This window comes from Polypterus senegalus, chromosome 2 (genome assembly GCF_016835505.1).
Source record: "Polypterus senegalus isolate Bchr_013 chromosome 2, ASM1683550v1, whole genome shotgun sequence".
NCBI classification, from domain to species: Eukaryota; Metazoa; Chordata; class Cladistia; order Polypteriformes; family Polypteridae; genus Polypterus; species Polypterus senegalus.
The window spans coordinates 289,506,452-289,533,924 of record NC_053155.1 but is presented as its reverse complement, the minus strand read 5'-3'; the positions used below and the strand labels follow the sequence as shown (position 1 = coordinate 289,533,924).

The 27,473-nt window shown below is 38.2% G+C and overlaps 1 protein-coding gene across 1 annotated transcript in view; it reads right to left on the bottom strand.

The window, feature by feature from the left end:
• LOC120523981 (relaxin receptor 2-like) overlaps positions 1-27,473 on the bottom strand; it is a 345,306-nt gene that overhangs the window by 151,920 nt on the left and 165,913 nt on the right. The window contains exons 5-8 of the mRNA XM_039745737.1: positions 21,346-21,451; positions 8,525-8,596; positions 6,530-6,622; positions 1,259-1,330 (exon numbers count right to left, since the gene is read on the bottom strand). Of these exons, the coding sequence (XP_039601671.1) occupies positions 1,259-1,330; positions 6,530-6,622; positions 8,525-8,596; positions 21,346-21,451 (343 nt within the window). The remainder of the gene's footprint in view (positions 1-1,258; positions 1,331-6,529; positions 6,623-8,524; positions 8,597-21,345; positions 21,452-27,473) is intronic.

The following is a 27,473-nucleotide window of genomic DNA, read 5'->3' as shown; positions in this document are numbered from 1 at the left end:
AGACAGACAGAGAGGTAAGTCCCAGCCGGGAACTACTTTCATAAGCACCAAGGTAAACCTTTCCAGGAAAAGGAATCACCTCTACAACTAATTTGACCATTCTTCTGAAAATCTTCATAGTAGTTCAAAACTCCATTTAAAGGAATAGGTAAGCCCTGATATCCTTCCCACCATAATACTTAGTGAGGGGACCACATGAAACTACGATACACACTTGCTCTGCAGGTATCACAGGGGCTTTATAGCTCTAGAAGAGCAGATTTTAATACCAATTGGCTCTGCATATTTTTGCATGTTTACACAGGTTTTTCTCCGGGTTGTCTAGTTGTGTAGGTTAGGTTGATTGGTGATCAGAAATTGACGCAGGTTTGGATGTAAGAGTGTGCCCTATGATGGAGTGGCCTTGTGCTCAGCTCTGACAGGATAGACTGTGCCACCCAAGACGTTGAAAAGGAGACAGCAGCTACCAGTAACGACTGAATGAATATTATATTCATCTATCTCTCTGTTATGTAGTGCTTTCTGTATCTATCTGTCTCTCTGTCCATCCGCCCGTCAGTCTGTCTGTCTGTCTTGTTATAAATTACTGATCAAGATGGCACTGTCCTATTCTGGAAGAAGTACAAAGTATGAACATTCAACCTATTTTTGGCAGTATACTTGTAGACATTTGAGGTAGAAACAAAAAAAAAAAAGATTAGTGAATGTATGGGACATACAATGCAGACAGTCACCAATCATGGCAAAGTTAATGTAAAGATTTGGAGGTAGAAAGTTTGTGCACCAATGCAATGTCTCTTATTTTAGCAAAAAAACTGTACTTCAAACTTTACCATTTTTAAATTTTTGACATCTTTAATGAGGAACTTATGAAGCCGCTTTGCTGAGGATTTTCTTTCAGTTCCACTTCAGATCTTCGAGAAGGCCGTTGCAACTTGTTTCATAGTTACATGTTATTGTAATATATTATTTAATTATACAGTAAACATCACAGGTAGGTGACATTATTTCTTCAGCATTTTCAAATCCCATAAATTCCTGAAAATCTTTAGAAAATGATCATGCCATGTGCTTTCTGTAAATCTGAAAAGTTGCACTTAAGAACAGAATGGTTTTTTTTCTTCCAATTACATTTATTACTGATTTTTTCTGATATTTTACCACTGCCAAAATACATTTTTCAAACAAATTCTGTAACTCTGAATATAGAATTGCACCGATCATGAAAGCCTACTTATCAAATGTTTTCCATACTTACAGCCAACGTAATTTATGAAGGTCACTAAAAACTCCTGGCTTCAGTGAAGTGATGCAGTTCTGACTAAGATACCTGTGGATAAACAGAACAGATGGTTTTAGTTATACCATCGGGCGATTTGTTATGAATGTTTCAGAAAAATTGGTAACAACTATTTTTAACTGAAATACTTTCTAAACAAAATGATATTTGCTTATGAATCTGATATTTTCAGTTCTTTGCTCTATTACTGCTAATTTAAGAAGTTACGAGTTTGGTGGAGCCATATTACTGTTTAACTCAAAAAATGTTTTAAGCAGTTCTAATGGTTAAATAATATTTCCACCCCAAAAAAATAATAGATAAAGAGTCCCAAGATATCATCTGGATATTTTTAGAAGGCTGTCATTTATCTGTTTTTAAGTACATCACTTGTTTCAAATTCCCATAACACTTTGCGTGAAGTGGTGTTTCCTGGCTTTGATTTTAATTTCACTTTCTGTTAATTTCCACTGCTCTCCTCAAGTATGTGTTTAGCTTTTTAGTTGAAAGAATTCTGCTGCATCAACTTTATCAATGGTCTTGACAATTTTGAAGACCAGAATTAGGTTTCCATGTAGCCGTATAAAGAGGTTTAATTCTCTGAGTCTGTCAGACTAGGATGACCCTTTTTTCCTATGATGCTCTGGGATGCGCTCTACTGCACACCCTCAAGTGCTGTTATATTTGTTTGTAGCCAGAAACTGTACACAGTAATCTAGATATGGTTGTTTTAGTGCATTATACAGCCTGAGCAAAACATTCTTTGATTTAAATATGACTTGTATTATTCAAAATATTTTTTGTTCTTAATTTCATCAGACCACAAGAAAACCCTACATCCAGGGCAAAGAAATGGAAGCTCCAAATGTGTATTTTACCCAGTTATCTTGAATATGTACTGCTTATGCAGGGTGACAGCAGTTTTGAAATGGAATTGAACTAGAAAATGGCACCAAAAAGCAGAGCTCTAACTGGAAAGATAGCAATTAAATGAGCAAAGCTCAGAACGAAGAGCCAGAATCGTGGTCAAAGATCAGAATGGTAAGTTGTAAGCCAAAACAGGTTATTTGAATGCATTACCAAAAGCAAAATACAAAATGTGATTTGTAGTCAGCAGTAAGGTTGCACATTATACCAGTACTGGAAAAGTCCAGAAAACACAGAATTTAAAATGGTACTGTATGTTGCCAGAATTTCAGGATTTTGGCAGTAGAAGTAAATGTCAATCCCCAACCCTACCTCTCCTCCTTTCCTTGGTACTTGCTATTGCAGTTGAGTAAAAATGATCAGTTTCATAGACTTTCTGAAATGAAAGCGCATGGTCCAAAGTGATCAGAACTTCATGGGGGACACCATTGCTACATTAAATTCAGGAAATCCATCCATCCATCCATTTTCCAACTCGCTGAATCCGAATACAGGGTCACGGGGGTCTGCTGGAGCCAATCCCAGCCAACACAGGGCACAAGGCAGGAACCAATCCTGGGAAGGGTGCCAACCCAAGGCAGGACACATACAAACACCCATTAGGGCCAATTGAGAATCGCCAATCCACCTAACCTGCATGTCTTTGGATTGTGGGAGGAATTCAGGAAATTCCCACCTTATTACTTTGACACTAGTGAAAATTTACAGATGATATTGCTTCAAAATGATTGGGACTTTATGGGGGATATTGCTTTGACACAATCAGAAATTCAGGGGGGATATTGATTGAATGCAATCTGCATTTCATGTGGAATCCCCATCACCATTGTTTTGATACGATCAGGACTTCATGGGGAACCCCCATCAATTGGTAAGACACAATCAGGACTTGATCGTGAGAGAAATGGTGCATACATGGGATGCGAGCCAATTGTGCAGCGACTCAGGGAGGCTGGAGTGACACTAAGGTTTTTTTTTTTTTGAGAATTCAATCTTGGACAAACAGGAAATACCCGATGGTGACCTTTAAACCGATGAGGTTATGATGTCACGCATTGCACACTGCCCCGTTGTCTCGCCTAGAAACCATCAATAAAACTGTCCCAAAAATGACAACACCCATAAGTAAAACAAGACAGTGCCATGAAAGAATATGAACCATTTTCAAAAATGATATATCACAAAGGAATACAAAATTTTACCAATGGATTTCTTGCCTAATAATAAATTAATAATCAAATCAGTTTTAGAAGGTTAAGGAAATACTGGAAATCAAAATGATAAAATACGGTATATAAACCAATTGTATTGAGTTGTGCTTAAAGTTTCAAGAACATGTTTTTGAATGGCATTCAGAAACAACTGTATCAGAAATGTGCTGTAAAAAGAATCTCAAGAAATTCTGGCATAGAGTGTTACCAAGGAAATGCAATGGCAGAATGTGGTGAACTTACTTTTATATTAAACCACCTGCCCTTTAAATCATAGCATTAATTAAATACCATAAGCAGTGCTGGTTGACTCTACTTAATTTCCTCACAATAACTCAAGTGACTTTCACATTCTGTACCTACCGTTTTATATTATCAGTGCAACATAACACAACACTTGACATTTTTAAAACTGCTTTATCCATACTGGGGATACAGATGGCTGGATGATATCCTGACAGCATCGGACACAAGACAAGAAACAACCCTTGACAGGGCAACGTTCCATGACATGGCTCACTCCTGCACAGTCTTACATTGGAACTGGTAGTTAATTGAACACCCATGTCTATGGGATGTGGGAGGAAGACCCACAAAAGCATCATTAGAATGTACAAACTCCATATAGAAAGAAACCAGGACACTGAACACGTGAGGCAGCGACTCTAACTTCTGTGCCAGTATACCTCCCACCCATGTAACTAGGAGACAAAATTAATTATTGCTGGCTTAAGTGCTGTGGTCTATGGCCGGCCAATACCCCCAGGCCACCAGATGGAGCTCTGCCTGCAGCATGGAGGTGCCCCAGATACCAGCAGGGAATCATGGATTATGGAGTTTTCCCCTACAAACCTGCTGGATACCCCAGGGGCCAACAGAGGACACTGCAGGGAGGCCCAGAGAGTCACATGTGCCCTATAACCCGGAAGTGCGTCATAGGCAAAGCGACAGCGGAAGTGACATGCTTCCGGGGTGAAGAAGAAGGACTTTTTATCTGACCCGGAAGTAATAAGGAATCATGGACTGAAGGACTGTGGGAACACTTCCGGGTAAGGGAATATAAAAGACTGAGAAAGACACCAGAGCATCGAGCTGAGCTGGGTGGAAGGATGGCAATGCGTCTGGGAGTGTGGAGGATTGATTATTGTAGTATTGTGATTATTAATGAGTATTGTGGACTGGAGGGTGCTTGGTGCACTGTTGATTAATAAAAAGTCAACTATTTGGACTTTTACCTGGTGTCTGGCCCCTTGGGCAAGGGTTCAAGGGAGAAATAGCGCCTCCTATCTGTCACAGTGCATTCAGTAAAACAATTTTACATGTAATGCTACAGCATTTAGGAAATCATAGCTCATGTATTCTTGCCAGAATTTCTGTCCAGTTTTCAAGAATATGGTGGACGAATGGAAAGACTGAACCAAGAAAGTCAATAGGAGTTCAACCTCAAATATTCCTGACCTCGTAAGGAATAATGTATGTAAATCAAGAATTATATGAATCATTAAGTAACAACAGTATCTGATATTATAAATAACCATTTTAAAAATCTAATTTTGAACTCGTGCATAGAGATATAGTGGATCCAGACAGTATTAAGACCCCTTCACTTTCTGCACACTTTATTGTGTAGTAGATTTAAATTTTAAATGGGCACATTTACCATTTTTGTCCATCAGTTTGCACTAAAAAACCCATAATGACGAGGTGAAAACATGTTTTAAGAAAGGTTTGCAAATTTATTAAAAATTTAAAAGTGAAATACCACATTTACAGTATTTAAGTATTTAGACCCTTTGCTGTGGCACTTCAGATTGAGTTCTGGTGTATACTGTTTGCTTCATTTCTCTCTGTGATGTATCTAGAACATATTTGGAGCCCACCTGCGTCAAACCGAATTGAATGGAAATCATTTAGAAAAGTGCACACCTGTGTACAGAAGGTCCCACAATTCAAACTGCATGTCAAGACGAAAACCAAGCCATGAGCTCCAAGAAATTCTCTGCAGACCTCTCACAATCAAATTGTGGTGAGGCATAGATTGTGTAGGGCAAGGCAATAATGTTATTTCTAAAGCTCTGCGTGTTCTCCGGGGCACAGTGGCCTCAATAATTGTGAAAAGGAAGATGTTTGAAACTAGCAGGACTCATCCTAGAGTATGCGAAAAGGACTTTTGACAAGAGGATGACAAAGAACCCAATGATCGCTCTAACTGAATTTCAGAAATTCTCTGCTGAGATAGTAGTACCTGCCAGAATAATGACCATCTCAGCAGCATGCCATCAGTCAGGTGTTTATAATGGAAGGGCTACATAGAAGCCAAACGTGAGTAAAATGCATTTAAAGGACTCTGACAGCATGAGGAAAAAGATACTATGGTCTGATGAGGTAAAAATTTAATTGTTTGGGCAGAACTCCAAGCACTGAGATCAGGAAGAGCTCATCACCTTCAGAATCATCAGCAGTAGGGACAGGGAGAGTGATCAGAACAGTGGGAAGGATGAATGCAGACCAAATCCAGAGAGGCTCTTGAAGAAAACCTGCTGCAGAGTGCACACATCCTAAGACTAGAGTGACGGTTCACCCCTCAGTAAGACTGTTGCCCAAAGAGTACAGCCAATACCATGCTGGAGTAGTTTTGAGGCAAGTCTCTAACTGTCCTTGATTGGCTCAGCTAACGCCCAGAATGAAGATGGCAGTTTACAGTCACTTCCTATCCAATCTAAAGGAGCAGGAGAGGATCTGTCAGGAAGAATGGGATACACTGCCCTAATTCTGGCGTGCAAAACTTTGCAAAAAACATTTTTTCACTTTGTTATTATGGGTTACTGAATGTAAATTGATGGGCAAAAATGGCAAATGCATTAATTTAAAAGAAACCAACAACACGATAAAGTGTGCAGAAAGTGAAGGGGACTGAATACTTCCTGAATCCACTTTATTGACAAAATATTCAGTGCAAACGTAGACAGTGTGATGATATCTGTTTACATTCTTAAGCAAAAGGTGATACAAAATAAAAGAAAAGAAAACTAATTTTATAAATACAGTCACAAATTAGATTAGAAATCAGTCAGTTAAGTCCTTATTGATAGGTTAGCGTGAAACAACTTACAGTTTGTCAAGTTTGTAGAGTTTAGCAAATGCACTTCCTGCCACTCTTCTGATACAGTTATTCTGTAGAAACCTAGAGGGAACAAACACAAGACTACAAATAATGTAATTCCTGCACATGTTGTTACTTTTATAGAGCTCAAAATAATTATACATTGATTATGAACTTCAAATTAAGATGCTGTGATGGTGGTATGGAGTTAGACTCTAAAAATGACACAAAGATTAATTGAAAAAATGATGTCCTATGTAGAATAAACTTGATGGCAAATGTCTCCTGTGTACAAGATTAATTATAAGGTCTTTTTCACAGCCTGCGTATTATCAACTGTAACTGATAAAATTAGATTGTGACTACAAAGCTGAGGTTCTTGTGTATGGGTATTGGGCTCACTCTTTTCAATGAGGTGGGGTCTCTAGAAAGACCCCAGAATTGGACATCTGCTTCTTCAGACTAGGAGGAGACATGTAAGGTGGTTTTACGGATTGTGGCCTGATGCCCTTTAGGATATGTTGGTCTGGGTGGGCCTGCACATTTGCTACTACTAAGATTTTGTCTTGCTGGAGCTAACCTCACTCGGTCAAACAGATGGAGAAGGAATAATCTGAAACAAAAGGTGACAAGTTAAACTTACAACAACAATTAGGGTAACATTAGAAAGTAGATAAGTTAGTGTCCATTGTGTGTGCCCATAAAACAAACTTTACTTTACTGCCTACACTTGATTGCTTTAAAAGTTTTAATACAAACCAATGACTCATGTATTAGTGTTATTTGTGTAAATGAAAGTCAAAACCAAGAACTATTACTTCAGAATAAAATAAATGTTTTAATCAGACTCAATAAAAAAGCAGAACTGTTCAAATAATATAGTAAGCATTATCATGTCATTCTTAATGAAAGCTATGCTTGCTTTGCAAAATTCCTTGAGATGATGATCTCCATGAAATGTAGAACAGCAAATGAGGCCTGATCTCTTACTGAATTCTTTTCAGTAATTCAAGAGATATTAATTGCTCAGATTTCTTTGGAAAAGTGGGTAAGCTAATGTTTTACCTCAGATGAATCTTCAAAATAAAATAGGAATTACATAGTCAGGAGGTTCATCTGTTAGGTGACAAGAGCTCTCTAAAGTTGATGTCACATTACGAGACCTCTAGTGAGGGGGGATGTCAAACTTAATGGCTGCTTTGTGGAGAATTTCAGATTACTCGACTATAAATCACAGGGTATGTGAAATTAGACTCCTGCAGGATTTTCTTTCCAGTATAGTTTCACATTTCCCACATTATCGGTAGCTCACCCCTTTTTCTAACAGCAAATAACAGGCTGCCCAAGCTGGTGCCTGTGTGAAGGAATTACAGATTCAGCAAGTTTAGTCGCAATCCCTGCCCTTTTCCTCTTTATTTGCATTCTGTTTTGTACATAAAGCATGCAACATCACACAGACCAGAGCCTCTTCTCTTTGCAAGCTCAAAAAAACCCACATTTCTTATTTCTCGTTGCCGCATCATATACATTGTATATCTAATTGGTTGTCAGCTCTCGTGTGCACAGAGCCTACATGTGCATCTTAAGACGAAAATTAATCCTGTTGTCAGGACGAGTCGCAGATTGGTTGGACTGTACAGCTGGATATATCACACTACACAACTTGTGTTCATGGAAGATTACGCGAATGAAGTCTAAGACTGAAAATTGATATCAAAACCATGTAATGCGACATGGTCATAAGAAAATACAGTATATGTTTAATAAACATGTGATCAGATAACTTCCAGCAACTTGCAGTCATGACATGACTTTTGAAATTTCTACAAATGTTGTTTTCCTATTGCAAAATCTTATCACACTGCTTTAATGGCCAATTTTTAATGAAAGAGTACAACTGCAGCAGTACAATCATTCATAATTTAATTTAAGCAAATACATTTTTTCCACATTAAGCTATAGCAATAATATTCATATTACATGAGATCTGTCCATAAGACTCACAGGTTTTGCAAATCTGTGTATTTTGAGAAGGCGTCTTCTGGAAGCTTCCAAATTTCATTCTTCTTGAGAGACCTAAAGTTTGAAATTAAAAATTTATTACTAAGAACCTTTACTGTACTGAAGATTTAGTGCAATAAAACAATGATATGAATACCTATTGTAAATACTTCTTCAGAATGCTTTTTATTGTTAAATTGTTGTATAAAGACACCAAAATGTCTTTGGATTAATCATACTATCAAAAAGGCATGCGATATATTTAAGAATGATGCTTTTCTATTTTATGGTCACAAGTAATCAGAGTTTATCTTGGCAGCATTGGGTGCAAACAAAGATCCAACCAAAAACGTGATATCCATTCATCACAAAGCACACTCACCCAAATAGCCACAATGCTCCAATTCAGTCAGTAATTTACCCAAGCATCATGTTTGGAAAAATACAGGATTTTTCATTTTTTTATTTGTTTAATATTTATTTAAAAAATGTGTTTTTTTAAATCATGACCTGTATATTTTAACAATCTGTTATAGAACATCAGCAAACATGTGACGAGAACAGGCTATTCAGCCCAACAAGCTCTTCCATCCTATTCAACTAGATTGTCCTAAATAACATCAACCTTAAAATCCTTCTCTCCACCTCCCTACTTGGTAGTCTATTTCATGTATCTATGGTTCTTTGCATTCTATGGTTGTATAGGGGAATATTTTTTGCCATGTCATGATGGCCAATTTTTAATCTGAAGTTCTCCTTATTGTAATTGTGCATTCTGCTAGTAAAGTCTAAACTTAAGAATGTTTAGTACATATTTAATCAGTTCTTATATTTTCCAAGTTGTGATTTGGATTCCTAAACATTACAAAAAATGGAGTAAAGCCTTGAAAGAAACACAAAGCCACAAAAGCTTTACTGTCTAAGCTAGGCCTCAGTTGTCTGCCTGAAAGGACCTCACCTTCAAGGGGCTAAATTCCAGCTCCAGCGGCTGCCTAAAGGGATTTTAGCCTCAAACCAAACTTTAACATCCCAAAAATATACCAAAAAGCCCAACCTCACAGGGAGGAGTAACCGTAACCTTGGCTAGTGAAAAAGAATGGAAACAATCTTTATAAAAAAATGTATTAACAAAAATAGAAACATACTAGGAAATGCTCAAACAAGCAAAGGAGGCAATAAAGAGTTGCCTAAATGGCAATCCTAAATCAACAAAGTCCCAATATGAAATCCAGAAAGCAGAATCCTTAAGACAGAGCAAAAAAATCAGAAAACCCAATAAAAAATAACGATACTCCCAATTCCGAAGATAATGAAATGCTTCATGCTGCTTTTGGCTCAGATATAAAGGCAGAAGGGAGACCCAGCAGCTGTAAAACCACGGTGGCCCCGCCTCTTGAGGAACCACCCACAAGGAACATGGAACATACAGTTAAAAAGACAATACACCAATACATAATCACAAAAGAAGCCAATAAAAATAACACAAAGAAAAATATGAAAAATAATAACTCAAAACAAACACAAACAATGATACAACATAAAATACACATAATGTAACCTTGATACATGACACTCCAACATACATTATTATAAGGCATAATGCATAGTGACATCTGGGGAGGTCTTTTCTGTAATATGTTATATTTCAGTTAACTTCAAACAATGGATCAATATATTCCTCTGTGCTCCATACCCAGATATTCCTGATTTTATTTGTAAGGACAATGCAAATGGAGAACACCTAATCCTTACTGAAGAGAAGAAATGTTGCAAGAAAATGTTTGTGAACCCTTTGGAAATACCTAAACTTCTACAATAACTACTCACAAAAATGTGGTCTGATTCAAGTCACAATAATAGACACACAATTTGCTTAAACTAATTTCACATAGACATCTGTTGTTATTGAGCATATTATTTTAACATTATCAGCCAGCGGTTGGACATTATTTAGCATTTATATATGTACAGTACACATTTTGTAATTAATGGAACCTCCTTTAGCAGACGGCGGTGGGCTGGTGCCCTGCCCGGGGTTTGTTCCTGCCTTGCGCCCTCTGCTGGCTGGGATTGGCACCAGCAGACCCCGTGACCCTGTAGTTAGGATATAGTGAGTTGGACGATAACTGACTGACTGTCTCCTTTAGCAGAAGTAACCTCCACAAAACATTTTCTGTAGCTGTTGATATGACTTAATGATTAGATGGAATTTTAGGCCAACCCTGTTTACAAAAGTATTTGGGCTTATTGATGATTCTGAACTTCCTTGTGTGCGCAGCTGTCATTACATCACACCAGAGTATCACAACTGGGTTGAAGTTTGGACTCATACTTGACCAATCCAGAGCACACATTTTTATCTGTTTAAGTCTTATGTACTCCTGTGTTTTTGGGTCTTTGCTATTACTAAACTATAATTAAAATTCAGGTGACAGACAGCAAGCTGACACTCTCTTATAAAATTTCTTTTACAGTATTTAACTCTCTCTGTGATAGTAAGCTGTCTAGGTCTTGAGGTGGCAAAGCAGCTCCAAACCGTGATGCTCCTTTTTACTGTGTTTCATGGTTAGGTTACGGTTTTAGTGTTGGAGTGCAGTGATTTTTTCCTTCAAACACAGCATTGTGTCTTCCATCTGCAGAAAACTTTCCAAGTAATGTTGCAAAACATTTAGTTTATCAGGCACTAGTACAGGGCCAGTTACTGCAATAGAAATAGTGGCTCCCATGATGGGGTGTTTCAAGGCTGACCTTTGATTTGGAGAGCAGAATGTCCAATATAATGTTGGGTTTGGCCCAACTAAAGTTTTATTGGTCTTGACCTTTCCTTCCAGAAGTCAGCCAGAACTCAGCTGGTCCACCATAGTGGTGCCATGAGGTTTCAGGAAGGCTCAGCTATCTAGCTGATAGCATAGAAGGACTCCAGGTGTTAGTGTTTCTACTGGATGTGCAGCTCCCATAACTTCTAGAACTTCAGGCACCAGCAAGAGAGAAATGGCAACTTAATAGGCACGATGAGGTCACAAGAGGAGGGCAAGGGATGGTAGATGAAAGGGGCAGATCAGGACAGGCACAACTTGAAATGGTGGAACCAAAAAGCTCAAAATCTTCCATTTAATCTAACACACCTAAAACACAACTATTGGTGTATAAAGGTGAGAATGATTTGTTACGATTTCACAAGAGTCTCACCCCAGTTTTTGTTTTCTAACCCTTCTTGATTTTGTTTCTTTTCTTTTTTTCTAAATTGTCCTTTTCTTATTTGCTTTTTATCTGTACTATGTAAATTAAATTTTTAGGTTTATTGATAATGGAAGGAGGAGACCTCTGATTACAAACTGTACCACCGATTGGGGGCTGCGATGAGTTTGGCTGTCGTACTTGTAGGCAAATTAAAAATCCTACTTCTTTGCAGTGGGACTCATTTCTCAGAGGTATTCTTCTACTCTGTTTCGTAGATTTAGCAGACTCTTGACCATTTAGTTTTGATGTGCTGAATTTTTGGGTTTATAGTTTTAAGCTTTGTAATTTGGACTTTTATAGAATTTCACCACTAAATCTTATTTTCTTGGCATTTAATTTCAGATTATTTTTGCTGATCCACATTCTCTGGAAGATCCCTAATATGTGCACTGGAATGAACACAACACACCACACTGGCCCAGACCTCAATGTCTATTCCCATATAACAGAGACATCCCATGTCATCTTGACATTCCACTTTGAGAGAACAAGTTTAGAGGAGACTCCCTGTAGCTTCTCAATCCTTTATATCTCTTCAGAGACATCATGAGACGGTATTCAGTTTGACTGGACATTACTGCTCTTGTTTCTAATTGTGTTATAAATTATCATTGACCACTAAAACTTATTTAGACCTTGTTAATGGAGTTTTGGAGGTTAAGAAGTATATTTTAGTGTTTGATAACATTTTTAACAGTGTTAAAAACAAATAGCATTCCCCTTATTGCATTATTTTATTTTTCTTATGGGTATCACTGTTTTGGGGACGATTTGTAGATGGTTGCTATGCAGTTGCCAGGCAGAGTCAATCAGGAGTGTGTTAAGAGGTTAAAGGTCATGTCAGCACTTCATGGTTGTCCTTCATTAGATTCACCCCAAACCTTTAACCATTAATTCCTTTGTTATTTTGAAATGTTTCTGGTTAGCAAATTCTGGATTTTGTTTTTTTTTACTCTGACTTAATAATAATTAACATTTTGGCTCTGGTTATGTGCATGTTTATTGGTTTTCAAATTCCTACCTTATTTATTTGACTACACCTTTTGTTACATACCTGTATATTGAGCTGTGTTTGTTTGTTGTTTTCTGTATTTCCGGGTTATGATGCCCCAATAGTTCCTCTCGTTATGTTTCATCTCCCAATTCATTTTCTGAATAAATTCTGCAGCTGTCCTGTGCTTTCAGCACAGTAGTGTAAAGTGCCCCCCACAACTACTCTTTACATCTGACAGTGACATGACTTTGCTTCTCAATTCTGGAGGTGCCTGGTGTCATTATCTGTCACCTGTTTATACTGGCTATTTCATGAATCCAAGTGCATATAATATGTTTCTTTATGTAGAGGAACTTTTGTACTTACTACTACTCTAATTTGAAATTTCTACTTAAGATATCAGTATTACACCTTGCCTGAAGAAGGGGCCTGAGTTGCCTCAAAAGCTTGCATATTGTAATCTTTTTAGTTAGTCTGTAAAAGGAGTCCTTTGGCTTGACGTCTCACTACATTCATAATGGCTAACACGGTACAACACACTAGTACTACTACTTACGATATCACTATAGTTTGTTGCATTGTGCTCGTCTACATGCTCGTCTGAGTAGACAATTGTTCATAACACTGTCATTCACTCATCTTGGCCCAACTGATGATTGCGAATAACCTTATATGCTTATTGTTTTTAAATACAAATAGTATCAGGAGACAGAATGTGGTTTTATTAATAGGTTACCAGAAAGACAAGCCCATGATGTAAATCAAAATGTAGTACAGGAGTTGAAAACCAAAATAATTTCATGTATCCAGAGCCAAAACTTAAGACAAAAGTCACAATCAATTAACAAAAAAATTCTTTGCCAAAAATCAGATTCAAACAGTAATAAGAATGCTAGTCTTTTCTTGGTAGTATCCACGTACTCGGACATCTAGGAAATGAAGGACGATGAAATTTATATCTTTAACCAATTGCTTGGCAACCAGACCAAACAGAATGTACAAAATGGTGGTGCCCATACCACTAGCAAAATGGCACTGATGTAAAATGTATTTTTTTTACATTATTAAGAATGTGTCTAAATAAAAAATGTGTATTCCTTCTCCTTCCAGACCCCCAAAATAATGTCTTGGATATTTTTAAAAACCAACGTACAAATGCAAAAAATTTAACTACAACTCAAATCATGGGACCTGTTTAAGATAAGATTTGCTCCTGAACTGTTACAAACTTTACAAAAGAAATTTCTAAATGGAGGAAAGGTGGTAAAGAGCTTTGCATGCTATACAGGCAAACACCACAGAGAGACCACAGAAGAATCACAAGTCTTGCCTTCAGTCACAACACCACAATTTCACTGATGGCAGCACACAGCCTATACTTTGTACGTCAGTCTGTCCTGCCCAGTCTCATACTGCTGCTCTGTGCCTGTCATGTGAGGTGATGTCTGTTTACGACCCAAACACAGCTAAGTGTGAAGATTCCACATCTGTTTGTGTTCAGGACAACTTACAGGGAGGCACATTGCTTTCACATTTAAGTATCATGCTAACTGGTTTATAAGCAATTTAAAATTCCATGATTTTAAAAGAGATACAGTGATTTATTATATGGATACAGTATTGAGTATCACACATATAAAAATAACCATTAGCCTACTGAGGCTTGCTAACATACTCTTGAGCCCAGATTTTCATGTCGATCTACTCTACAAATGAATCAAACTGAGCATACTGTAAGTTCATGTTGCAACTGCAGGAAAGCTCTCAAGAAAAAAATAAGATAAAATAGTCTAAATTACCTTTGGGAATTTGTTTTAAATAGCAGCAGTGTAGTTATTCGTACAAGCAGTAATATCCTGCAGGCACTCCAGGTAAGAAACGAATCAAGAGAACTGCGGTAGAATTGTGCCTTGTGATGAACACCAGCCAAGTCAAGCCAGGATTATGAAAAGCCACAGACATTTCCTATCAAGGATGTACCAGAGCTCTCACTGTGTTTTATAAACTAATTTCTTGCAATTTATTTCTATAATAAATTACATCACATAATATAAGCACAGCATGTTTTTTTCTGGAATTCCTCTTTGCAAATGACAAATAGGATGGCATAGTCATCAATTTCACAATCTTTGCATGCAGAGCTGAAGGTTGGCTCTTCTAAGAAGGGAGGTAGAAACTATGCTGGTGTGGCGTCATGTACTTGGATGACAAACAAAAAAAATATAATAAAAACATGCTGTAAAATGAAAACTAAATTTGAAATAATGTTTTGGCTTGTGATCGTTTGCAAAAATAGGTTGTATTGAAGAACTGGGTATTCACTGGCATTTGTAAAGTTGCTGAAAGAAAGTCTGAGTAGTATTTGAACCCAAAAAACAGAAGAGTTTTGAGTGTAATTGTGCACAATGCTTATAGTATAAAAATTTAAATAAATGTTTGGAAGAATCCCATGTCCAGTTACTGTTTGTGCGAGTTTGCATGCTATTACTCTGTGTGTCAGTGTGTGTTTTCTCTGGTCAGTTGAAGGTTCTGTCTTAAGAGAGGTAGAGGACAAAAAATGAAAATAACCTAAGGATGTGATAGTCAAGAAACGAACCGAGGACAAAATCATGAATCACAGAGATCTTTCATCAAAGCCGAAAACACAAATAAAAGATTTGGTGTCAAAACATGAGAACTGGGGATCGTAACCAGGAATTCAAAAGTGGAGATTATTGAAATGTTAGGGTTGAATACACAATGGGAGGTCTCAAATTTGAAAGTACAACTTATGAGAATGAGTATCAACTTCCCAACAGTGTTCAGAAGCCATTAAGAAGGCTAACCGAATGTCAGGTCATATAGCACAATGTGTGGAGTACGAGTCCAAGGAGGTTCTGCTCAAGCTTTATAACGCTCTGGTGAGGCCTCATCTAGAGGACTGTGTGCAGTTTTGGTCTCCAGGCTACAAAAAGGTCATAGCAGTGCTAGAAAAGGGCCAGAGAAGAGCGACTAGGCTGATTCCAGGACTGCAGAGGATAAATTATGAGGAAAGATTAAAAGAGCTGAGCCATTTCAGTTGAAGTAAAAGGAGATTAAAAGGAGACATGACTGAACTTTTTAAATTATGAAAGGAATTAGTACAGTGGGTTGAGATTGTTACTTTAAAATGAGTTCATCAAGAACATGGGGACACAGTTGGTGATTTGTTAAGGGAAAATTTCACACAAATATCAGGAAGTCTTTCTTTACACAGAGAACCATAGACACTTGGAATAAGTTACCAAGTAGTCTGGTAGACAGGGAATTTCAAAACTCGACTTGATGTTATTTTAGAGGAATTCAGTGGATGGGAATAGTTGGCTTTGTTGGGCTGAATGGCCTGTCCTTGTCTGAATTGTTCTAATGTTCTAATTATAAGAAATAGGTTTGTTATATACCAAGACTGGACAACACAGAATTGAAAGAATATACTTTACTCCATGTTAGTTTGACATCACTAACAAATGCATCCTGGGGAACCCTGAGGTTGGTTTGCAACAAAAACAAAATGGCATCATAGTAGAATGTGTTCAACTATGTCAGGAGACAAAATGCATAAAAAACAGACCTCAGATTCAGATCCTCTGTACTTCAAAACATAGTTTAATAGTCCTGAACAATCTTTAGAATGAACACAAAAAATGTATACATACTGGAGATCATAATACTTGGTATATGTGTGGTAAGCTAAACAGCAAAATTAAACTGGGTTTGTATGAGTGTGAACCCTGTAATTAACTGGTGAACCAACCAGGGTTACTGTATCTATTTGCGTATAAGTTTGGGTATTGAAACCCAAAAAATCGACCATAAAACACTTACATTTTTTTACATCTTCTTGCTTCCTTCAATCTTGCACCAGTTTCTCAGACACATCAAATTTTGTTGCAGCAGCGTTACTTCAATGACTTTTAATTTAAAACCAGCTTCATATTTTCTTCTGATCGAATGCTCCATCATAGATAAGGGATGCTCTTACGATAAAGGTGTATGAGGGTGTGAGATACAAAAAACACGAAACGGTGCAAACGTCGCTTCGGAATAGTTTGAGTATTACAGTGTGGTCACGTAGGCACAATACATAGAATAAAAAGGTGGTGTGCTCTGTGGTTACTCTCTCAGGAGGACGTTACCATACTGTATCATAATCTCTTGGACCAATAGCGTGAGTTTTTCGCATTTGACTTATACAACCAACATTATAAAATACTGGAAATTATACAGTAAAATCAAGCCCTGACTTATCTGTGGGAGATCTTAAACGTGAGTGTATACGGTAGTTTCTTTCTTGCTTCCTCGACAGACATTGGTGCCTGTGACTCTAAACTGACCTGTCATGAGTGACTGTGGATGTGTCAGTGACTGCACAATGGGGTGCAATTTAGACCTGTCCATGACAGCCTTCTGATTTGCACCTTATAATTCTGTTCTCTGACCCATGCTATTGGAACAAACAGATTCAGAAAGTGGATGGGCTAAAATGTATGTGGAAATGTACAATCCAGGGCCTGCCCCGTTCCTTGCACTTAGTCTTGCAAGAATTAAAGAAATGGACTAAATCCATTGTCACACACGTGCGAGTAGGAGGCAAGTAAACAGCCTATGTAATAGTACTGTAATTCCATGACAGACCAGCAGGAGGCGGGATTCTCGATTCATCGCAGACCACTCTCGGGAAATCCCACCAGGTTCTGGCCGCACAGATGATATCACTTCCTTAATCTGCCTTTAAAGCCGCCATCTTAACTCAATGATTTCAGTTCTGTTTTGCACTCCGACTTGTGAACATATCACAATTATTTAAACCCATTTTGCTGCCAGGGAATATTATACGGGGAGGCTGCCCCAAACTTTCATGATGTCTTTTTGTCATTATTCTAACACCATCTACTACCCTTTACTAGAATACATAACTGGTCAAATCAGAACATAAAAGATCATTCAGTCTACCAAGCTTGTTAGTTTTCAAAGGAATAACAATTGCCAAAAAAACAAATGAGTGTGGATATCAGCATGATTTTGACAGAATAGCATTTCATGTGGGATCGGTTCCTGTCTTTTTCAACATGCTTTAGGAACTGATGCTAGATATCTAAAAATTGCCAAAGCACCAAGCAGTTATCTATATATATAAAGGAGAGTTGGGATCGGAGAGACTGTGTTTGTGGAGGGATTAAGAGTTAAGGCGGGTGGGGGAGTCACGTGATCATCTCCCCTCCCATTCACGTCATTTCATTCATTTCATTTCGCTCCGAGCTGAGCTCAGCTGACGCGGTCTTGCCGTTCTTTTTCCTTAGTGTTTAGTCCTTTACTAATTTACTGTTTAGTACACGCAGTATTTACAGAGTCACTCATAAAAGGGGAGAAGACTCCGTGCATAAAATGGGTATTAAAACTACCTTGGAAGACATGCAATCAACGAGGCCATTAAACGGATCACAAGAGAGGTCTTCTAGGTTGGAAGAAAAGAGCTTGGCTGCCAAAACCAGGTGATTAAACGAATCTCAACAAGAATCGACTTCTACATTAGAAAAAAAACGATTCGCTGCCAAAATCAGGCGGTTAAACGAATCTAAAGAAGACGGGATTTCTAGATTGGGAAAAGGACGATTGGCTGCTGAAACCAGGCGGTTAAAAGAATCTGAAAAAAACAAGACATCTAGATTGGAAAACCACGATCCGCTGCCGGAACTAGCTGGTTAAACGTGCAGCGAAGCGCGCCAGGTCTGCTAGTAGAAAATAAATGAATGTATTAACAGAAAGAGCTCTGATTGCCTCAGTTTGCTTTTCTTTAAACACTCTACATTCTAATGCATATATATGAAAAGATTTTGCATCTAATTCTTGTAGTTTTCTTAACACAAACCCTGCAGTGTGAGTAATCTAGAAGTCTAAATGCTGGATTAGTACAGGTGGCTGGTAGATATCAATCAAAAGCATCAGTGTTTAAACTTTCTAAAGAGCGCTTATTCTTAACATGTTTGAGTTTTATTGCCACTCATAAAACCTTTACTAGACCTACAAAATCCCCTAATACGGATTACAAACTGCCATATTTGCTTCATAGGGGTTGATGACATACACTTTGAATGGAAATGATTCTAGGGATGGCAGCAAACAAAAAAATGACTTTCTTTTTCGATACAATTACAGTTTGTAAAAAGGAAATTGTTAACAATTCAGTCATGTACTTTGTTTCGGTTCCTGTCTTGTGCCTCTACTCTTTCCAGATCTGTCATCCTGTTTAATTTGCCTTCTCTGTTTGGTTTCTTTGTGAGAGCTACAGCATGTGATTGTAGCCTTTATGTTTCCAAACACACAAAACAAATTTGAAAATGTATGCATGGTGTACAAGTCGGATACATTAAGGTGTGTTTTGGAACTGCGCTAATCGGTTTGAAAGTTGGAGCATTTACTTCATCAAAGATAAAGGCACCGCATTTTGTAACAGTGAGTAATATCCAAAAAGAACAGTGAGAATAGAATGTAAATATTTGTATTAGTTGAGTACATAGAATACTGTAATAACCCAGAGGTGTGACAGACTGAGGAATGGACTTAGCACTTTGACAACCCTGGCAATAGCTGGCCCATAAAAGATGTTGATGCCTTCACAGCCGAACCTGTGCTCTCCCACTCTGGTCGCTCTGCAATGCTGTTTTGATATTCTGCGGCTCCACAAACTCCTGGCTCCCTCAACCTGAGCTTTTCTGCTTATAGCTGTCACACTGTATACTGTAATGTCTTTTTCAATTGTGCCCATCTTCGCACAAGCCAGTCATCCACTTTCATAAAAAAACAAGTGTCTATGTGTCTGTCTGGTTACTATGTCTCTGTCTTTCCAAATGATGGCACCTCACTAACAATGCTTTCCTGAATCCCATACCAATTGGAAAATAACGAAGACATGTGCATTGTAATTGGTATTCCAACAGATGACACATCACAAACAATAACACTGCTTCTCCGTATCTGTACCTAATGGCATATAACAGAATGTATGCATCTGCATCATTAATTACTTAGATTTAAACCTGACTGGGACATTAGCACAGCTAGAAGCAGATATAATGGCAATGGTACAATATTTTATTTAGGCCATGTTACTGTATAATTGTGTGGTTTTCATGTATGTAGTAATTTGTACTAAATTTATTCTGCTTTGCTCAATGACTTTATCCTCTGGGGTGACACTGGAGCAACTGATCTTCTCCTCTCTAAATTCAGGTCTTTCTGTTGGTCTGTCTATTTATCTTATACTACCTGTGTATGCCTGTGCTGTAAAAAGCCTGAGCTCCTAGAAACCATGGATTCTGGCACTTCAATCAATCAATCGTATCTTTTGTGTATTAGCGGCTAAGAAAGGTTCTGTTTCCTCTGCGGTTTTGTTTTGCCGATGTGCTCGCCTCCATTGTCTATCAGCAGCTAAGCGAGTTTTTCTTTCCTTGGAGGTTTCGCTTTGGTGATGTGTTTGCCTTAATTATGTATTAGTAGCTGAGTGAGTTTCTGTTTTGTCGGCGGTTTCAATTTGGTGACATAGTTGCTTACTTTGAGCTTCAGGCTGAAGCCTTGCATTCCCGGGCCGGACAGACAGACACACACACTTCCACACTTAGACGTTTAAATATAATATAGCGCTTCTCATGTCTATTTCTTGCCAAATATCAATCTCAATCATATATGGTGTCTTTCGTATCTGATTCTCTCTCTACCTGTCTGTCTCTTCATCTATGAATCTGTTGGAAGGTCTTTGAATCTCCACTCATTGCCTTTTTGTTTTCAGCTTGTTACTTTCCAGTTCTTTTAGTATAACTTATGAATGAAGTCATGAAGGATTAAGTTCTTACACTCAAACGTTGTTATAAGAGGATGCTTGCTTATTTATGGGCCAAAATGCTGCTTACATTGGCTCTGGCTACTTGGAGAGATGTTAAGATTGGATGTTAATAAAACATGGCAGCATTTGCTTTGGGACAGAGTGGATTTGCATCCTTGCACATTTTATTTTCCCCTTAGCGATTATACTGTGTTATATTTCTTTTTTATAGCAATCACAGATATTCTGCCTGAAGGCTCTCAGACCAACTGAATCTACTGTGCTGAATTTTTCTCTAGTGTAGTTTAAGTGCTGTGTTCTTGTACACTTTCTGAAAGGCACTACTGTATGTAAAATAAATGTTTGGCTTAGTATGATTTGATCCAAAAAGTCAGTAAACAGGTAGTCAGAAATATGCTGTGAGTTTTGTTTTTTGGAACCAAAAATGATACTTTCCAAAGGTTTAAACCTTGCACAACCTGCAGTGACCATACCAGTAGCACAAAGTAAATGCAGTTGTAGTGACATCTAGACACAAAGTGGTGATAATTGACACACGGCAATGGGGACAGTCGCCAGAGAGTTTAAATTAGAAAGTGAGCTCCAACTGTCCATTTACTGAAAGGGTTCGCTTGCTGTGCCATTAGGTACTGTTCAGTTCATTTTATTAAACTGAAAGAAAATTACACTTGAAATAACAACATTTTCATTCCAAAAACAGTCAGCAGCCACTTAAAGGTATGAATTACTTACAGCAGAGTTACATTTGTGGAAACTAAAGGGATGGTCTTCAGGTTTACCTCCACACATTCCACTTCGGTTTCCTTGCATATACAGTTCTCAGGATACTGCTGCAAAACTGAAAAATAATAATAATAATGTTATGTCCAAGTAGCTGTAGTCAATATTGAATGATCTGGACAGTTTTATTAGCCAACAACAAAATGTGAAACAGTTGATAACACTTGCATGGCTTGTTATTTCTTAATTCATTATTTTTTTTTAGTTACTAATTCATTGGCTCTTTAATGTGTACATAATGTATGTCATAACGCTGTTCCCTTCCTGGTCTCCTGTGGTTCCAAAAATGTTCATGAAGGCACCTCTGCTCTGTTCGCCTGTCTGCATAAGGCTCAAATAATGATGGCCTCAGGATCTACATTTTCCAATCCACTCCCTGGGATTGTGTTTTCCGGACCCTGCCCAGTATTGATTTCTGCATTGTGCCCAGTACAGCATGGACTTGCTCTCACACCGCTGACCATAAATTGAATTAGGTGAGTTTAAAAATGGAGGGACAACATTCAGTAAAGCCAAATGTGTTTCACTTTACTGCCCCACATAGAAGTGGTCCTCCCGGTGTTGCCAAGTCCACGGTTTTCTTGCTCAATTAAGCTATTTTTAATCATTACCTATGGGGAAAAAATCCATCCATCCATCCATCCATTATCCAACCCGATATATCCTAACTACAGGGTCACGGGGGTCTGCTGGAGCCAATCCCAGCCAACACAGGGCACAAGGCAGGAAACAAACCCCGGGCAGGGCGCCAGCCCACCACAGGGCACACACACACACACCCATACACCAAGCACACAGTAGGGACAATTTAGAATCACCAATGCACCGAACCTGCAAGTCTGGACTGTGGGAGGAAACATGGGGAAAAAATGTGGTATTTAAAAACAATGTGGTATTTTGTTCTATTTTTCAACCTACATCCACCACATCTTTGCTATATTTTTCGTCCAACTGACACCCCTTCCATGGCATTTTGGTATATACCCATTCCATCATTCTGAAATATCTCGGAAGGGACCCAACCCATTCTCCAAGGATGGTATGTACCAAACCCTCTCGCTCTGATGTCACTAACCCTATTCCACTGCTTTCCATTTTGCCATTTTGTCTGCCTCAGGTATTGGGCTATTTTTTTAGGGCCAGTTCACTATTTTTAAGCTGTTCTTGAGCTATACATTGTTAATGATCTGGCAACCCCGGATCCTCCATATGTTTTTGTAATTGCTCTTATATTTCTACTAATAATCTAAAAAATAAATGGTGAAAATAATTTGAGATGGATATTTATGTTGAGATTCCTGCAAAAAGTTTGAATTTTCTTCTCTGGGTGCTCTAATAATGGCAGATATCAAATCATAGAGGAAACGTTAGACAGCTTATTCATATTCATAAACCTAGCCTGAGATAATAACATATTACTCTTAGCTTTGACTGCTGTCAACTGAAAAGGACATGTTTTATTATCATTTTCCATTTTGTATGCGTTATGGAGGTGTTGAATAATTAGACTCAACTTGTGACTTCACTTATACTTTAGTTAAAGTTCTTTGGAGAATGAACAGTCACCACAGGTTGTCCAATTAGAACAGTCAGAAAGAGAAGATGTTTAAAATAATTATTTACTGAAATTCAAATCCATGCCACTCTTATATTCAAGAAGTCCTTTACAACAGGGCTAGACAATGATGGTTTTTATTATGAAGGATGATAAATGAACAAGAATGATGTGTGTATATATATATATATATATATATATCCTCTTTAATAAAACCCCTGTGTGCGTCCAGGTGTCCGTGTGTGTGTGTCTTCTGGTGAAGTGCGCATGCCTGGGCCGCGCCGCACATCGCACCGTACCCCGCCCATGCACTTGGCACCGTGGACGCAAACACACTGGAAGCTGGGCACACAGTGAATGGCCTTGCCACGGCCGCGCATGATAAGAAATAAAGAACACCATTGCTGGGGAGAGTGCTGATTGGGTAGTCGCGGCCGCGCACATAAAATCCGTTGTTGGGGAGACGCCACACATTAAATAATCAGCTGCACGCCCCCACAGATTAAAATACTTGCTGGAGAACTGCACAGTACTTGCTGGGAAGACACCACAGGCACGATTATAAGCAGCACGCCACACATTACATCAGTTGCTGGGGACACTCTGCTGATTGCCCACTGTTGTGACAGAAAATTAGTCATATTACGGACAACAAAGCCAGTATTACTGTCAGAGAAAATTACAGGCATTTTACGGAAATACAAACCAGTATTACTGCGAGAGAAAATTAATGACACACAGTACAGTGATGCATATTACAGCCACATACAAGCCAGTATTACTGTAGGAGAAAATATTACGGACGTATCTACTAACAACATGCCACCCAAAAAAAGGACACGTCAAGTAGGACAAAAGACACAGACAATCAAATCCTATATAAGCAACATCTCCTGGAAGAACAGCCAGCTCAACAAGTAAATATCAACAAAAAAAACACTGAAAGACAAAGAAAAATACGAGCAAATAGATCGATTGAAGAAAAAGAAAATGAACGTCAGAAAAACGCTAAAAGAGAAAGACTCAGAAGAGCAAACCTTACAAAAAGTTGGCATTCTAGCGCCCGTTATTGTAATGGGCTTAACGTCTAGTATATATATATATTTATATATATGTGTGTGTGTGTGTCTGTGTGTGCTTTCTGCTTAAGGAAGTTTCAGAGATGTTTTTCGATGTAAAGAATACGATATGAAGCCTGCTTCAGATGAGAAGTTGTTTGAGAAGTCTATCATAACAATTAACTATAGACAACTTAAGAAATGATGCCACGAGTCTAATGTTTGTCTGGAGCTGGCTGATGCAATAACTTGAGGCTGGTTTTCAACTTCAGGGAAAGGCAAAGATACTTCAGGACTATACAAAATTGATTATTACATAAGAAGATAATTGGCTGTGCAGTGAAAGGCAACTTGTATTGGACATTCATGGTTGAAATTAGCAGAAGACTACAGCTGAATAATGGATCTTTTGTACTCTGTAAGAGTGTACCTATGTGTACAATTTGCACTATTGACACCCATATGAAGCATAACAAGTTGATGAAAAAATACAGTCATCAGATATTCAAGGGACACACAAAGAAAATAAAGTAATTTTATGTACTGGTATTTAGAAAACATCCCATTCATATCTTCAAATTTTTCCAAGTACAGATGTACCTACGTTACCTAAGATGATCTAGCAGTAGTTATAATTATGATTATAGTATCTTCACGTGTTCAGAGTACAGTGAAATTCTTACAACACCATCTAATTCAGTTTTTCCTCCCAGTATAAAAGAGAAAGAGAACATGTTATAATAGTAAAAAGAAGTGTACAATACAGTGTTAAAGAACAATTTAAATAACCACAAATGAAGAGAGTATAATGACTGTAAAGACCATTCTCACAAAAGTCAGATAATTATCCATCGTAAGAGTTTGACCGCTTTTCAGACTTTTCTTTTAATCCTACCTGAGTCTGTGGGGAAATGCCTCTTATTTATCACACACAATCTGTTATACAATTAAAAAATGGGATGACCCAGTCAAAGTCAACGGAGACTAACTGGAGTAGCCTTACCAATAATCAAACTGTACAGTGGGGGAGATACTGTAAGTATTTGACCCCCTGTTGGATTTGTAAGTTTGCTCCCTTACAAAGAAATGAACAGTCTCTAATTTTTATGGTAGTTTCGCTTTAATGGAGAGAGACAGAATATCAACCAAAAATCCAGAAAAAACACATTACATAAAAGTTCTAAATTAATTTGCATGTCATTGAGTGAAGTAAGGATTTTATCCCCTTCTATATATACATATATAGAAGCGAAGGTCTGTGAGACGGTTTCATATTTGTAGCTAGAAATCCACAAAGGAAGAAAATGAGTCACATATCTTAAAATAGTTTTTTTCATGAAAAAGCTTTCAACAGGAGTCATCATCAGAGGAAAATGATTAGACATACAGGAATGAAAAGCAGTGTACAGCAAATGATGAAGGGGGCTTAGGTGGGTATAAGGGGGGTTAATAAGGTGAAGTTTCGAGTGTGTTGGTCATAAAGGCTTCTTTAACATGTGGATGTTCTTCTTTTTAAGCCTGCATATTCTGGGTTCAACTCCATGTGTCTGTTAATGACATTTTCATTTGATTGCCAGGATTCAGCCAGATTTGGCACTCTTAGTATTAGCTTTGAATTTTCCTTTCACATGTCCGTTAAACGGGTGACCAGGAGAATTTGTATGTGTGTATATCAGAGACCGTGGGTGCTTCCTTCTGATGGCATTGCGATGTTCCTGTATACGTGTGGCAAGTGTTTCAGATGTTTGTTCCATGTATACAGCTGGACATGCACTGCATGGTATACTGTATACCATGTTCCGTGTCTCTGCTGCTTTTGGCATTAAAATGGACTGTTCACAGAGTGTTTGGCAGTGTATGTGCTTGTCTGATGCCTTATCTGAAGAGGATGCGCGCTGTACTTTCTGATACACCACGATTATAAGGAAGGCTGTGCCAGGTGGAATCGGGGATCAGGTTGGAGTCAAGTATTAGTTGAGGTCTGTGGTGTCTCCTATGTAAGCATTGTTTGAAATGTGGGATAGTGGTTTGATGTGAAGAGATTGAAAAGATAGCATCTTTCATTCTTTTTCATTTCCTTTGTATTACAATTGGTGTAAACCATGCCTTAACACAACTTGTAATCAAAGTGCTGTTGCTACCTCTTTCAATGGAGATGTCCAGGAAACTGATGCATTGGTTCATTTCTCTTTCCAAAGTGAAATGGCTTGCAGGGAATATTGAGTAGATGTGGCTGTGGAATTCATTCAGCTATATACTGAATATATATATATATATATATATATATATAATATACAGTACAGGCCAAAGGTTTGGACACACCTCCTCATTCAATGTGTTTTCTTTATTTTCATGATCATTTACAGCCTCCATCACTCTCCTTCTTGGTCAAGTAGCCCTTACACAGCCTGGAGGTGTATTTGGGGTCATTGTCCTGTTAAAAAATAAGTGATCGTCCAACTAACCTGACTTCTGCACAACACAACTGCTGGTCCCAACCCCATTGATAAAGCAAGAAATTCCACTAAATAACCCTGATAAGGCACACCTGTGAAGTGAAAACCATTTCAGGTGACTAACCTGTTGAAGCTCATCGAGAGAATGCCAAGAGTGTGCAAAGCAGTAATCAGAGCAAAGGATGGCTATTTTGAAGAAACTAGAATATAAAACATGTTTTTAGTTATTTCACCTTTTTTTGTTAAGTACATAACTCCACATGTGTTTATTCATAGTTTTGATGCCTTCAGTGAGAATCTACAAATGTAAATGGTCATGAAAATAAAGAAAACACATTGAATGAGGAGGTGTGTCCAAACTTTTGGCCTGTGCTGTGTATATAAACTGCTCAAAAAAATTAAAGGAACACTTTGAAAACACATCAGATCTCAATGGGAAAAAGAAATCCTCCTGGATATCTATACTGATATAGACTGGGTAATGTGTTAGGAACGAAAGGATGCCACATCGTTTGATGGAAATGAAAATGATCAACCTACAGAGCCCTGAATTCAAAGACGCCCCAAAAATCAGAGTGAAAAAATTATGTGGCAGGCTAGTCCATTTTGCCAAAATTTAATTGCAGCACTTTGTATGGCCCCTGTGTTCTTGTATACATGCCTGACAACATCGGTGCATGCTTCTAATGAGATGACAGATGGTGTTGTGGGGGATCTCCTCCCAGATCTGGACCAGGGCATCACTGAGCTCCTGGACAGTCTGAGGTGCAACCTTGTGCCATTGGATGGACCAAAACATAATGTCCCAGAGGTGTTCTATTGGATTTAGGTCAGGAAAGTGTGGTGGCCAGTCAATGGTATCAATTCCTTCATCCTCCAGGAACTGCCTGCATACTCTCACCACATGAGGCCAGGAATTGTCGTGCACCAGGAACCACTGTACCAGCATAGGGTCTGACAATGGGTCCAAGGATTTCATCCTGATACCTAATGGCAGCCAAGGTGCCTTTG